This window comes from Bradysia coprophila (assembly GCF_014529535.1).
Source record: "Bradysia coprophila strain Holo2 chromosome X unlocalized genomic scaffold, BU_Bcop_v1 contig_35, whole genome shotgun sequence".
Taxonomy (NCBI): Eukaryota; Metazoa; Arthropoda; class Insecta; order Diptera; family Sciaridae; genus Bradysia; species Bradysia coprophila.
This window is the reverse complement of record NW_023503325.1, coordinates 2904884-2918405: the sequence shown is the minus strand read 5'-3', so window position 1 is coordinate 2918405 and position 13522 is coordinate 2904884. Positions and strand designations below refer to the sequence as shown.

The following is a 13522-nucleotide window of genomic DNA, read 5'->3' as shown; positions in this document are numbered from 1 at the left end:
TCGGTCCCGCACGGCCATGAGTCATGAGTGCCCGTTCTCCGAAACAGCTGGAAGGATCTGCGAACTGAATGTGGTTCCTGATAGTACTCGAGTCCCTCAATAAGAACATGAAGAAAAATCAGAGGTGGTCTCGCGACTCTATTTAAGTTTTGTTCAACCCCACCGTGTAGTTGTATCATACAACATCATACAAAAGTTCCAAGAACGATATTTTTCGAACAGTTTTTAACTTCCAAGTGCCCACGCACTTTTTTTCAGAAAATGTCTTTTTCGGCGTTGTATATAATTTACTACCTAAGTGCGATATCTTTGAGTGAGTCCAGTCCTACAAATATGTCCTGGTTGGTAAGAATAAAAAAAGAAAATCTTGTACTTCACATACTGACACCCTTGTACACCGTATTAGAAAGAATCTTATTTCGTAAAGATTCTGCCTGTAGCTCTATTTGATATACTCTATTTCCGTAGAATAGTTCACAGAACAAGGTTAAGTTCATGTAGTTCCATAAATTCATTGTTGTGAAGGAAATTTTATATTGTCCTAGTAATCTTCATACAGCACTCGAAACAAGCAGGATACAATGATGAGTAGATTTTTTCTAATTTTAGATCCTGAATTTTCCGAAAAAAAAGTACTTTACGTGCTACCTCATACAACATCCCCACTCGTTTAAAAAAATGGAAGCACGGACATAATATTGGGTTGTTTTGTGAACCTTTTTTTTCAGTGCCGGTAAAATGTGGACCAGTAACATTACTACTTGTAGATTTCGTTGTAGATCTCGTTTGGCCATTTCTTGGGCGTGCTGTCACCTATGTGTTCAGAGTTTTTTTTTTAACTTTAGGTTTCTTTTTAGTGTCTCTTCTACCACTAAACTCTAATGTTAGCATCTCTTTTTTGCCGTCTCTTAAAGTTCGTTTTCGTTCGTTTCGCTGCGATCACTTTTTTCCTGCAATTCTAGGCCAATGTCAACATTTATTTCTGTGCAAACTCTAGAAAGGTGTTTTATGATTTATAAATTGTGGCTGAGTGGGTTGGTAGCTAGCGTCGGAAATAAAACAAAAAATATTACTGTGTGTACTTATGCAATGTGAATTTTTTAGCCCACACTTTCGAGCGTATAGTTACCGATCCATCGTACCGAATTTTGTTCGACCTTCCCTTGGTTTCATCTATCAATTTCTACCCTAAAGTATGACTCGTTTACAGATTCGAAATTACGTACACCCAACCAATAAATTATTGTCTGGAATTAGGTAAAATTAGGTACACTGTGCACATAATTTCCTATATGCTTGAGACGAATATAATTATAAATCGAGGTAAATGCAAAATCTCTAATGAGGCGTTTTAAGTATCATTATTTTTGTTTATAAATACTTATGAATACTGTAAATGAATTACACTTGCTTTCTTCGTTCATACAGCTTCTTTTATCACAGTGACTTAATTTTCTCTGCCAATAGTGGTCTAGAACAGTATCTCCTTTAATTCTGAAATCTGTTCCCAGACAGTGGCACAGATACAATCTGTACGTGTGGCTCGGTGTAGGTCATGTAATCTTATCCGAATCTGAATCCGAATCCGATCTGCGAATTTTATTTTTTTCATAATTTTCTACAATCGTTACCTTTATAACAAATTTTAACCGTACAATTCAATTCAATTCTCGTCCGCAGCACTATCAGCCCAACGTTTCATTAGAGTATTTGAAGGAAGATTTTTGTCCAGCAATTTATTCGCCGTTTCAGCTCCAGCCACTGGCAAATTTGTACCATCCAAAAGCCCAATTTGTACCAGTACTGAAGCCTGGTCCCAATAGATGTGTTCATTGCAAAGTTTTCCATCACGAAACGTAACTATAGCCACGAGCGGAATCTTCACATAAGCGCCGGTCGGTGCGATTCCAGGCAACATCCAATCAATTTCACGATTATGAGTGAAACAGCATAGCATTTCATCGACAACGCGATCCGTTCCGACCACACGTGAAATAGGTATCATTTCCATGTCATCCGGATTTCCGTGGATGAAGTGATGTTCGTAGAATCGATACAATTCTTTTGCGCCGACTCCGCCAGTCATAGTAGGAATGTGATTGACATACGGTTCAGGCACCATTGTCGACATCGTTGCAGCAGCGTCACGGATGACAAATTCGTATTCGCAGTGTTTGTCCCATAGTGCGCTGAGGTCATGCGTTTTGTGGATGGAGTTGTCTTCCGTTTGCTGTTTGTTGTTGGAATTTTCCATCTGACAAGAAATATCATTCGAATGGTAAGTGTCAATTATGGCTAGATTCGAATTTAAGCAAAAATTTTACCTTGGAGATTTTGCGATACTCAGGGACGTGTGTAGATAGTAGAAATGTTTTGTTGCGAATGAAGCAAAAGCCTATGGAATATAGGGGAAAGTCGCTAGGAAAAAGTGTGTCCAACAAAGTAGATTTCCACAATTTTATGTACGTTTCAAATATTCGAAAAATTCCACTAAATTAAAATTGACTCCGAAAACTGCACCATCTATTCTATTAATTCCGCTTGTAGTTTCCCCCTTGGAACCAGTTGTAAAAGATAACCTTATCTCCAATGATTAGTTTGAATGAAGCTGTCAGAAGATTTTGTTTTGCTTGCAACATATTCGATTCGAAAACATGTACAATTTCATAAAATATGACAAACAGCACTCAAACATAGGCGTGGCGATAAAATGGATTCATCAGTATATCACTTATTTTTACTATCAAAGAATTTGCCACGAAATAATCGTGTTTTTTACATTCAAAACGAAGAGATTCTTACGACGAATACGTATCGTCACGGCAGAGTAAAATAAACCAGGCAGGAGCGGTTCATTTTCGAAACGTCAAATAAGGGACCTAATACACTATATGAAAATGATCTCAAATGAACAATGACATAAATTGAAAAATTTTATTCGCAAAAAATATGGGGCTACTAGATTATTCAGGTCCCTTGTCAAACGTCCACTCCTGCCTGGTTAACTTTACTCTGCCGTGTTTAAACTGTTCCTTCCATGTGTATATAATATGGTCATGTGGAAGATTATTACACACAAACAAATGTGCAAGAAATAGTAATTTATGCGACTAGTTTCGAAAAGTAATAGTTTTTGTCACTAGATGTGATGTTATCAAACGAGCGAAGCGAAAACACAAAAAAAAAAAGTTGATCAAGAAAGTTTTGACTTTAAAACTTTTCAACAAAAATTTTACCAAAAAGATCTGCGTCGCATGTGGCAGATACAATTTCTGAGAAGTGTGTTCCTCAACAGCTGCCACGCGAAATAAAAAAAAATTGTAAAATTTTTGTTCAAAAGTTTTACAGTCCAAATTTTCTTGATCAAATTTTTTTGCGTACTCTCGCAGAAAGCGTCAACAACAGTGATGTCAGATTTTTTGGAAGTTGGAAAAGATCGGAACTGCGTCATTTATTCCTCTTTAGAGGTTTTTGTGGGATTTTCTTTTTATTTTTTAAACCTAGAAAAAAAAAATATTTAATGGAAATTTTGAATTTTGAAAGGTATTCCGTGTAGTTGTTTTCCAAATAGTTTTCATAACAGAAATCGTTTTTCTAGTTTCTTCCCTCACAACAATATGCCACCAATATTCTACACTATTTCATCCTACATAAATCCAACGTTCTAGCTATAGTACTATATTGTAATTAAAATACTGTTAACCAAACATGCACAATGTTCGAAAGCTACATAATCGAATTATGTACGTATCGTATACCGAACCGTGAATACAACATCAAAACATAATCAAAGTAAATTTCGTTACTGTTATCTCTATTAGTGTTCCGTAGGATTCCGTGGTCCTCAAACTCGTAAATAATAATCATTGTCGAATGAATAATGTTCCAATTTGTATAACTTCAAACGAATAAAAAGGAGAGAACGAAATGAAAATATTGTAACGAACCGGCATAAAGTCGTTTAGGTGAAAGATATGGGGTTGTAGGATTATATCACCTTGTTGAAATAATGCGACAACAAGAACGGTTTGAAGCTGTTGATAAAATATTACGACCGTTACTGGTCATGTAAGAAAAATTTCAGAATAAATTTTAAATTGCAAATTTTCTAATAAATAAGCTCAATTCGTAAAACTGACATTGAGGTACGCCTTTACATTAATTTTCTGCAATTTTTGCTAAGAGACACTTCTGGACGTTTCTGTTTTTGATCTGACAAAATCTAATTTTTTACACCTTCAACTACACACTTCGGGACCATTCATAGATTACGTAATGGTTTTTCAGTGCTGTCATCAAAATTGAATCTTAAACAACACTACTAGCGAAGTCAAGGCTGTATTCTATCCGCCAATATGCCATCCTCAGTGAGGTACATAATTTTAAGTTTGCAGAACGCGTATTTTTTGAGTTTTAAATTTCATTTAATTTTAATGGCAGCACTGAAAAAACGTAACGTTTATCACTTCTTGACAATATACCGGTAAAATGTCTAGACTTATTGCACTTGCAGCATTACGTCTTAAGTACTCGAAAGATCGAAAGGTAAGCTTAAATGATTTTATTGATAGAGGAAAAGATCAGTTATTTTCTGTGGTTTCCATTCTAATCAACCACAAATTGATTGGTTCCGTTTCTGATTGTCCAAATTGAAACAATTGCGATTACATTACAACGTCATTATGCTTCAGTTTTATGAAAACGTTTGTTTTTGCACAACCTTCGGATCAATGAAGCGTTTAGCCAGAGGCATTCGTTAATTCGTCATATAACGTCTTAAGTAGTTCAAACAACTTTTTAAGAAGTATTTAAGAAAATGTTCATCAATCAAGCAAACAACATAATAGCAACAATAATTTAATTTACAAACCTAATAAAAAGACACATTCAATTACCAGCGGCAACAATATCGACAATTAATAGAGTTTTTATGTGCCGGATAAATTTAACGATATAAAATCGATTATTTGCACATACAATAAATATGTTTGAACCACTGTAACACATAATAACTGTATAATATAATGATAATGGCGACAGTTAAATCTTAATACAAATATAAAAGTTTTAATTCTGTTTGCCAATTAAAGTCCTTTTTATTATACTCACAGCAAATATCAGACAACAATATACAGCAAAGTGATTTTTTTCTCTGTTCCTTTCTCCTGAAGAAACCGAATATAGTTGGGGAGGCCAGTAGAACGTATACAGTAAAGATCAAGAGATAAGTTTCTGTTTTGTTCAAACTTTTCTATTATATCAAGGAAGATAATACCCACGACAACCACAAAACTACTTATATAGATATATTGTCGGTACACACATGAAACTGCATACACAATTCAGGGAAATATAAATCGTGGGTTTGGAGAGTATATTGTTTATATATTTATATTATAATACGAATATGGCTATAAAGGACATTTCCACTCTATTAAAATATTTATTTTTGGACAACAATTACGTTTGTAATAGAAATACGTGTGTAGGATCACATTTCAGTTGTGTATTTTCGAGTCGAAATAAATTGATTAATACGATTAATGGCCATGAAAAATCTTATTTTCGGTGACCATGTGGTGAAAATATTAAAAGGACAAATTCGGACTTGACGCCTTGGAGATGTAATTGAGATAGATAATTGTCGGTGGATTTTTTTTTATTGACAGTAATAGAAACGTTACCCTGTTACGCACAGCTATCAGCTGCATAGAGTTATACTCTATGATCAGCTGTTATCGAAAACTACTTCAGGAATAATAAAGCTCTGGCAAATGCGGTCTGAAAAAGCACGTTCAACAAATGAAGTAATAGTAGAAGGAGAGGGCGGTATTCTAACTCTACTTACTTACTATTTTGACCCACGTACTGTGAATAGGAAATGTAAATGCACATTTCATATGAGCGAAGCGCAATTTTCATTGCAGTATCACGTAAAAGATTTTAAACCAGTCTTTTGAAAGTACTTCGATCAAATTAAGTAATAGATCCGAAAGAATAACTTCTGATATGCTTGCCGCCGTCTGTGAAAGGTTAAATGATTGATTCTATCGGAATCAGTTTTTGTCAGTTATACAAGCAATGTGTTCACTAGAGTTGAAGGGACTAACCTAAGGAACATAGTGAGTGGGAAAGTTCCCACACACGCCTCTTGAATTCCCACCAGCGCCTGCGCCGTTGGAATTCGAGTCCCAGAGTTCCAGAGATGCTGAAGTTATGCCCTTTAGTGATGGTGCCCTCGATATTTACAAACAATCTAAACCTGACAGCGAATATCACGTTGGCATTTCATTAAAAAAAATATCAGCAACTTATGAAATTGGTTTTCTTGCGCCTCTAAACTAGTAATTTCTGCGCAATTTGGTCAAATTCACACCTACAGAAGAATCCTTAAGTTAGTCCCTGAATTGACCAATTTCAATTAAAAAGGTTCTGACAGGGTCAAGTTAAGGCAGTCAGTCACCAAGGCTGCGAAATTTGTATGGTTCTGGTTCATGGTTCAGTAGACTTCTTCCATAAAATTTTTGGTGTACACGAAATGTTTTCTTCTAGTTCGATGGCTCCTCATAAGAAAATTTTGCTGTCACTTTCTTCGTGATCAACTAAGAAGCGCCATAATCACGACAGAGTAAAGTTAACCAGACAGGAGCGCTGATTAGGCAAGGGACCTGAATAATGTAGTAGCACTATATTTTTTGCGAACAAAATTTTTTAATTTATGTCAGTGTTCGTTTGAGTTCATTTTCATACAGTGTATTAGGTCCCTTATTTGACGTTTCGAAAATGAACCGCTACTGCCTGGTTTATTTTACTCTGCCATGCACCCAGAAAAATAATCGGAACGGTATAATATACATCATTGACATATATGATACACGGACAATGTTCTCTATACGTGGGACACGTTGGCAACGTAGTTACGTATTTCGATTGTCAGATTTGAACATTCATGTGCTACGTATTGTAGTGATGTACGTGGAATGTGAATAACTTAAGAGTGGGATAGTATGTTCAACGTATATTTTTCGTATTATCTAAAAAATCTTGAGCACTAAAAATTTATGTTTGACTAATCGATAACAACAATGGACCATTAAAATTAAGTATTATAAACTGCCGATAGAAAAAATAAAAGTATCGATAGAAAATGATGAACTACCGATAGAAAATAATGAATTACCGATGGAAAGTAATAAACTACCGATAGAAAATGATAAATGATCGATAAACACTATAGTTTTGAATTAATTTATCTGTAGAATATAATATCCCTTTATTTATATTTCTTAACACGAAGAAAATCAACGAGTAAATTAGTAAATTAAAGAAATTCTCGACAAAATACTTTCATTTTTTGTGAAGTAGTTTTATTTCGCAATCACATCAGAAAGTTGTTTAAGTTGAAATTATCTAAAATTGATTATAATACATAACTGTCTTGCCATCAAGTCGACTTAAATTCAATTATGTTAAAAAACGACATTTATGTGCGATACTTTATAACGTGCTCTGCGTAACTTATACGCCACACACGTATATGGTACGCCACAACAATAAGAAATGTCAACCAACACTACTGTACTGCAACATTAGAAAGACCGTTGGCTCATGATCCGGAGGTACCCGGTTCAATTCCCAAAGAAGTCGATTTTTAATTTGAGATATTTGTTACCAATAGCTGCTAAAATGCATAATAACTACTATAAGTTGTTAATATGGTGTCTACCGTAGATGAATTCAATAAAATTCATATTTTTAAATCTTTGTGGACGAGAAATACTTCTCCTACGTATTATATTCGAGCCGGCTGTATAACTACCTTACCAGACTTTTTAACAGGGGGCACGAATGATATACGAATAGCATGTACGAATTTCGCTCAGTGTGGTCACAATCTGTTCATTAAAAACTCATTTTTTTGTTAAACTCAATCGTATCCATTTCAACTAGACAACATCAGACAAATGGCAGTTGAGTTCGAGAATTCTGATTCGAGATTCTTCTTTAAATAATACGTTTTCTATTCGCTCCTGGATTGATATTGACAGGATCAGAATGTGTTTTTTTAAGTCATTTAATTTTAACATTCCATAATAATTATCGCGCGGAATACAGTGTAGATAACCTTTTAAATTATAGCACAATTACTGTTCTAAAGTCTTCTATCCATATTTATGGATAAGTCCGTTTTCTAAACTAATACTTGTCGATAACTACTTCAGTAATAAAGCTCTGGTTAATGCGATCTCAAAAAACACGTTCAACAAATGAAGTAAAAGATTTTAAATCAGTTTAAAACAAAAGACAGGAATTCAAACTAACTTCTGGTCTCACACCATCTGACTCTCACTAAGTTTGTCCTTTTTAAAATTTATCGACTGCATTTGAAAATATTGAATTTTTTAAGAATTATCATTACATACATGGTATTTTCTATAATTGCCACCTGGAGCGAAGATCAGAACTTTTGAAAGCTTTCCATATTTCGCATATTCGACTAGTTTAATTTTGAAACCGCCTACAATTCAATAAAATCTGTGTTTTACTTCCCAAATTATTGGAATGTGTTAAACTGTTTAAACTATTTCCACTATGCATGGCACTCAGAATTATTTCATTCCCTCTATTTTTGCGAGATTTGAATCTACCAGCAAGTGGAGTTGATGGAGACATTTTAAAATGGAAAAATTGAAAATGCATTGGAATTTCGTACAAATTTGCAATCACTCATGAAAAATAGACTTGCAATTGGAATACTGAAAGTTTTTCTAACCACTACTCACGTTTAAGCATACTCTTTTTGATTTAGGTAAGCTACGACATTAATAATTTAACGGATTATGTGGCTTTTAACGATTTGTATACGTAACATTGTGTCTGTGTACAAAATGGTTTTATCACTGAGGGCTGAGATAGTTCAGATAAAGATAACATAATCGTTTTGCATAATCAGAATCACATGGACAGGCCAACTAGCAAACGGTCGTTTTTTATAATGAGAGCTTTGATTCCGTTAGTTTTGTCGAAACTAGTGAGATGCGGGAAATGATTGATAAAACTGATTTGTCGGTAGAGTGATGTCCTCTTTTCTTAAACTTTGTACAGTTCTATGTCAGTCACGCAAGCAAGACACGCCAACTTATCTTTTGTCAATTTTAGATGTGTCTCTTTTCCCATAAGATCAAGTGTTTCAAAGGCAATCGAGAAAATATATAATTTCGTTTCAGCTCGAGATAATGATTGTGTTTATGGGGGTCTGCTTTGCCTGCAGCTTACCTTACTTGTGTAGTTGACATTTGGATATTTGAAGGCGTCAGCGTATCGGTAACTGTTGCGTGCCATAGCAAATACTTTTCGCATTGCCGAGGTATAATTGTCACGCCGCACCGTCGGGACGAACCTCTTCTTTTCGACTTATTCTTGGCCCGAAAAAAAAATGATATCCGTGTCTGGGAATCTGCTAGCGCTTCTTATACAGGATAGAACATGAAGGCCGTTTCGTTCAGCCTTGACACCACATATCCAAAGGCACATTCTACCGCGTAAACGGTAGCAATTTCTATTCGAATGGTGTTGTTGTCCATGAGTATGCCCAATTTGGAAGATGGAATTGCTTGCAACCACTTTGAAGATTCGGTTGTTGGTGATGCAAGCATTCGTGCTGTGTCTAAGACTGACTGTCTATCGGTTGACTGATGACTATCAACTCGTTAAAAATCTTGACTCGCTTAGTGTAGTCCCAATTATTCTGGTACTCACGAAGCCGATCTGCAGCTGGAATCATTTGCAATATGTTTTCAATTTAATTATTCATAATGTTGTAGGGTGGGTCGATTTTACCAACTTTAAATCCACATCCAGCTGCTTGTGTAGCTGGAAGAAACTAAACTTGTGGCATCATTACTTTTTCGTTTCCGCACAATTTAGAGTATCCCCCACGTGCATTTGAAAATCAGTTTTTCATATGAACTTTAGTCATCCATGGGATACTCAAAAGTGTGCGGCATCATTCAATGATGTTAGTTTCTTCCAGCTGCACACACCGTTGGATGTGGATTTTTATGTTGGTAAAATCGGCCCACCCTAAGTTGATGCCTGACAACTCGTTTGATTTAATATTTTCGATTTAAAAAATGAAGAAAGGGAATCAGGTCGACTAGTTTTCTCACATCTAAGCCGAGTAATGCTTAACCTTTATCATACTCATATTGGAAAATTGTTCCAATGTTTCGTCGATTTCTTCTAGAAGATTCAGAAACAAAAAAACTTGAAAATTGAAAAAAATGAAAATGAATAACAGAACTCAACATTGGCAGTACCGACTTGTTGCTTGTTGCTACATAAAACCATAATAAACGTCATTTGTTATTTAATGTATCTAGATGCTGTGGTTCTTTATTAGATTTTATCTGTTGTGAAAATGAATCAATAGCAAACATAGTTACGAGTAAGATCGCCCACGAGTTACCAAATTTTACGACGCATTAACGGTAATTTAGGTTCTACAAGGCGCAAAGCCATCAGCTTGTAAAAACTAATTATAATTTTGTTTTGCCTCTTCTGAAATCAGAATAATGCTTGGTATGTTATCAAAGAAACATTCCCAAATCAAAAAGTTGTAGAAAGCAAATATTCCAATAAAAAGAAAATACAAAAAAAAAAGTTTACCATTATAAGTATTGGTATGGTATATGTATATGTATCCAGCTATAAGAAAGTTCATTGATGTTAAATTAAACGACATATGACATCGTTACTTCTACAATATGTTGTACAATACGCGCAGCATCATCTAATATGTAAGTACGTGACCCAAAATGTTTTCTTTATACGAAAAAAATATCTATATAAATATTCAAGTGATTGGCGTATAATGCGATACAGAACCTACAGTTTAAAAAAAACCCACTCAAACTCAAATTACCTATGTGTAAACAAAAAAAAATGTACAAAAATGTTGAAACAACTGAGCACAATAAAAAAAAACGAAGAAAGAAAGCAAGATCGACTAACATATTTTATAAAGTCATTTGTTGGCTGACTGACACACTTGTTTGAATCCGCAGATCACTATGCAAGTAGGTCTCTCTTACTTCTCGTTCGGCAACTCTTTCATTACATATGAATGAGTGAATCAAAAATGAAAATAACTTACACTGTAAATGAGCAAGAGTATATTACAAATTCTGCAGGTCTCGCAGCATAAAGAGGTCCTCAACGCATTATTTATTTATTTTCATTTTTTCGTGTGTGATTGGCTTTCGTTTTGATTTAATTTATACTTTAGTATGACATTCTGGTTTAGATTGGGAACATCTTACACTTATGTACGCCTATTCAGCGTACGACATGTTCATGTTTGTTTCGGACGGAATTCATAAATATTCATAAGTCGAGAAACGTTTTTACTCTCCGACATACACATCCTCCCCACATATCGTGAGAGAAAGACTTTGTAACGTTTATTATTAGAAGTGTAATTTATAATTCGAATGCAATAATGTAAGTCAAGTGAACAGTCTGAAATAAAGTAGACATTTATAGTAGATTTTAATCCGTGTGTAAAGGTGAATCAACTCTTAAAGAATAGAATTTTCGGTGAATCAGTGATACATTGTCGAAATAAGTCATCAAAACTTATCAATAAATCCATAAAGTTAAACGTCAAGTTGAGAAAACTGATTTTCAGTTGTGTTTAATGTGAAAATTAATTCAAATCTCTGGCTGTTTTTTTGTGTGTTAATTTATTTATTTTTAAATATTTATTTGTCGTATTACGATCGGTATATTTTGAATGAGTTGTTTGGTACAAACAAAACTTTTGAAATTAAAGTCCAACGAACGACAATTGTTTAATAAATATTTTGAGAACTAAACCGAATAAAAATTAAAATCAAAAACAAAAAGTTGAAATGTCGAATCAATGTCGGAATTGCGGTCGTGATGTAAATAATAATTATACACCGTATACTAATGCTTACTCATCAAGTAGCAATAAAAATGAGAAAAATGCTAATAAGACCAGTACTGCACCCACCACCCAAATAACTGCAAAAGTTATGTTCGGTACGGTGGGTGAGATTAAAGAATTAAGAGAAAAAGAGGCAAAGAATAGTGCCGCGCGTGCAGGAAGAAGACAATAATTGATAAGTAAGTTTTGTTTGAATGTGCCAAGATTCTTTTTTCTTTTTTTTTTTAAATTATTTATTCATTTATTTTCTGCAAAAGTTACGTGATGTTTTCATGTGTAACAAAAAGGTTTTCTAATTAAATTAAAATACTTAAATACCAAGGAAGATCATGGAATTTCATTACGAGAAGCATTAGCGTAAAAAAAAGCATTTTGCATATGATTTATAGTCTGACTCCTATACAGCACAATCGTGTACGACGTATATCTACAGTTATATACACACACTACACGTTAACGATAAATGAATGGGAATCAATTTAGAAACTTTTTTACTTTGAAACAAAAAAAACGAAGCTGTTTGAAAATTGTTTAAATCGACAGCCGTATTTATATGGTGTGTTGCAACAATAAAACCAGAAAACAATATTTAAGAATGCGTTACAAATCCTACAAAAATATCGAAAAAAACGAGGACCAGTAGAGTAGATTTTCCATTTTCTATTTCATTCTTGTTATGTGTGGGAGTTTACGTTCGCATGAGACACATTTTTCCACTGTAACAGGACGTCGAACAGTTGGGATGAATTGAGCTTATTTGAAGATGTTAGAAAATGCGTGGCGGTAGACACACTGGGTGTGAAATACACGTCAAGAGACTTTTTTCTTTGATAAATAAATATTCATTTTTAGAAACTAAAATAATCGACCTGTTGTTGTCTGCTCAAAGTGACGATAAATAAGTGCAGAGAACTTGGTTCACTACATGGAAGTACATAACTAAAATATTACATACCGGCTACCAATAACTCTTTTGACTCAAACGAGAATGTGTTCTCGAGGAATCCGGTTCTATATGTACATAAAACATAATTTGAACGGACATGTAAATACTCTTTACATGCTACATACGTCGAAAACCGTACTTTTCATGTTTCAAGCACTTCTTTCGGAGCCCTCAGCAATCCATTACATAACTGAGCATAAAAAGATGAAAAGTCTCGTTTTCGTGTGTTTATTGACCTCGGCTTCGCCTCGGATCAACAAAGTTCACACGAATTGTGCACACGAAAACTCTGCTCTTCATCTTTTTAAACCCAATTTATGTAAAATACTATTGTTTTACTAGGTCAATAGGGCCATTTCCTTCCTAAGTAAAAGACTTCACCTCGTAAATTAAAATAGCATACTGCACTCGGGAAATAATTTGATATCTTGTATCACGATGAGTAAAAGTATCTGGTACTTCAGCCCGAGGTACTTTTACTCATCGTTATACGAGATATCAAATTAGTTACCTGGTATAGTAATCTACTATTACATGCTTTTGTTTTCCCTAGGGTCGAAAGAGGCTTATTACCTAGGGAAAACAAGAAATTTTGTTAAGGTTTC

General features: G+C 34.4%; 1 protein-coding gene and 1 long non-coding RNA gene across 2 annotated transcripts; both read right to left on the bottom strand.

Moving 5' to 3' along the window:
* Positions 1-1445: 1445 nt before the first annotated feature.
* On the bottom strand, positions 1446-2574 carry LOC119069475. The gene is made up of 2 exons (XM_037173528.1): positions 2325-2574; positions 1446-2254 (listed from the first exon to the last, which is right to left on the bottom strand). The coding sequence occupies exon 2, from the start codon at positions 2252-2254 to the stop codon at positions 1664-1666; it is 591 nt and encodes a 196-aa protein (XP_037029423.1). The 5' UTR covers positions 2325-2574; the 3' UTR covers positions 1446-1663.
* A 7765-nt stretch (positions 2575-10339) lies between these two features.
* On the bottom strand, positions 10340-10779 carry LOC119069467. Its single transcript, XR_005086336.1, has 3 exons — positions 10669-10779; positions 10469-10560; positions 10340-10409 (listed from the first exon to the last, which is right to left on the bottom strand). It is a non-coding gene; the product is annotated as an uncharacterized LOC119069467 (long non-coding RNA).
* Between the last annotated feature and the right edge of the window lie 2743 nt (positions 10780-13522).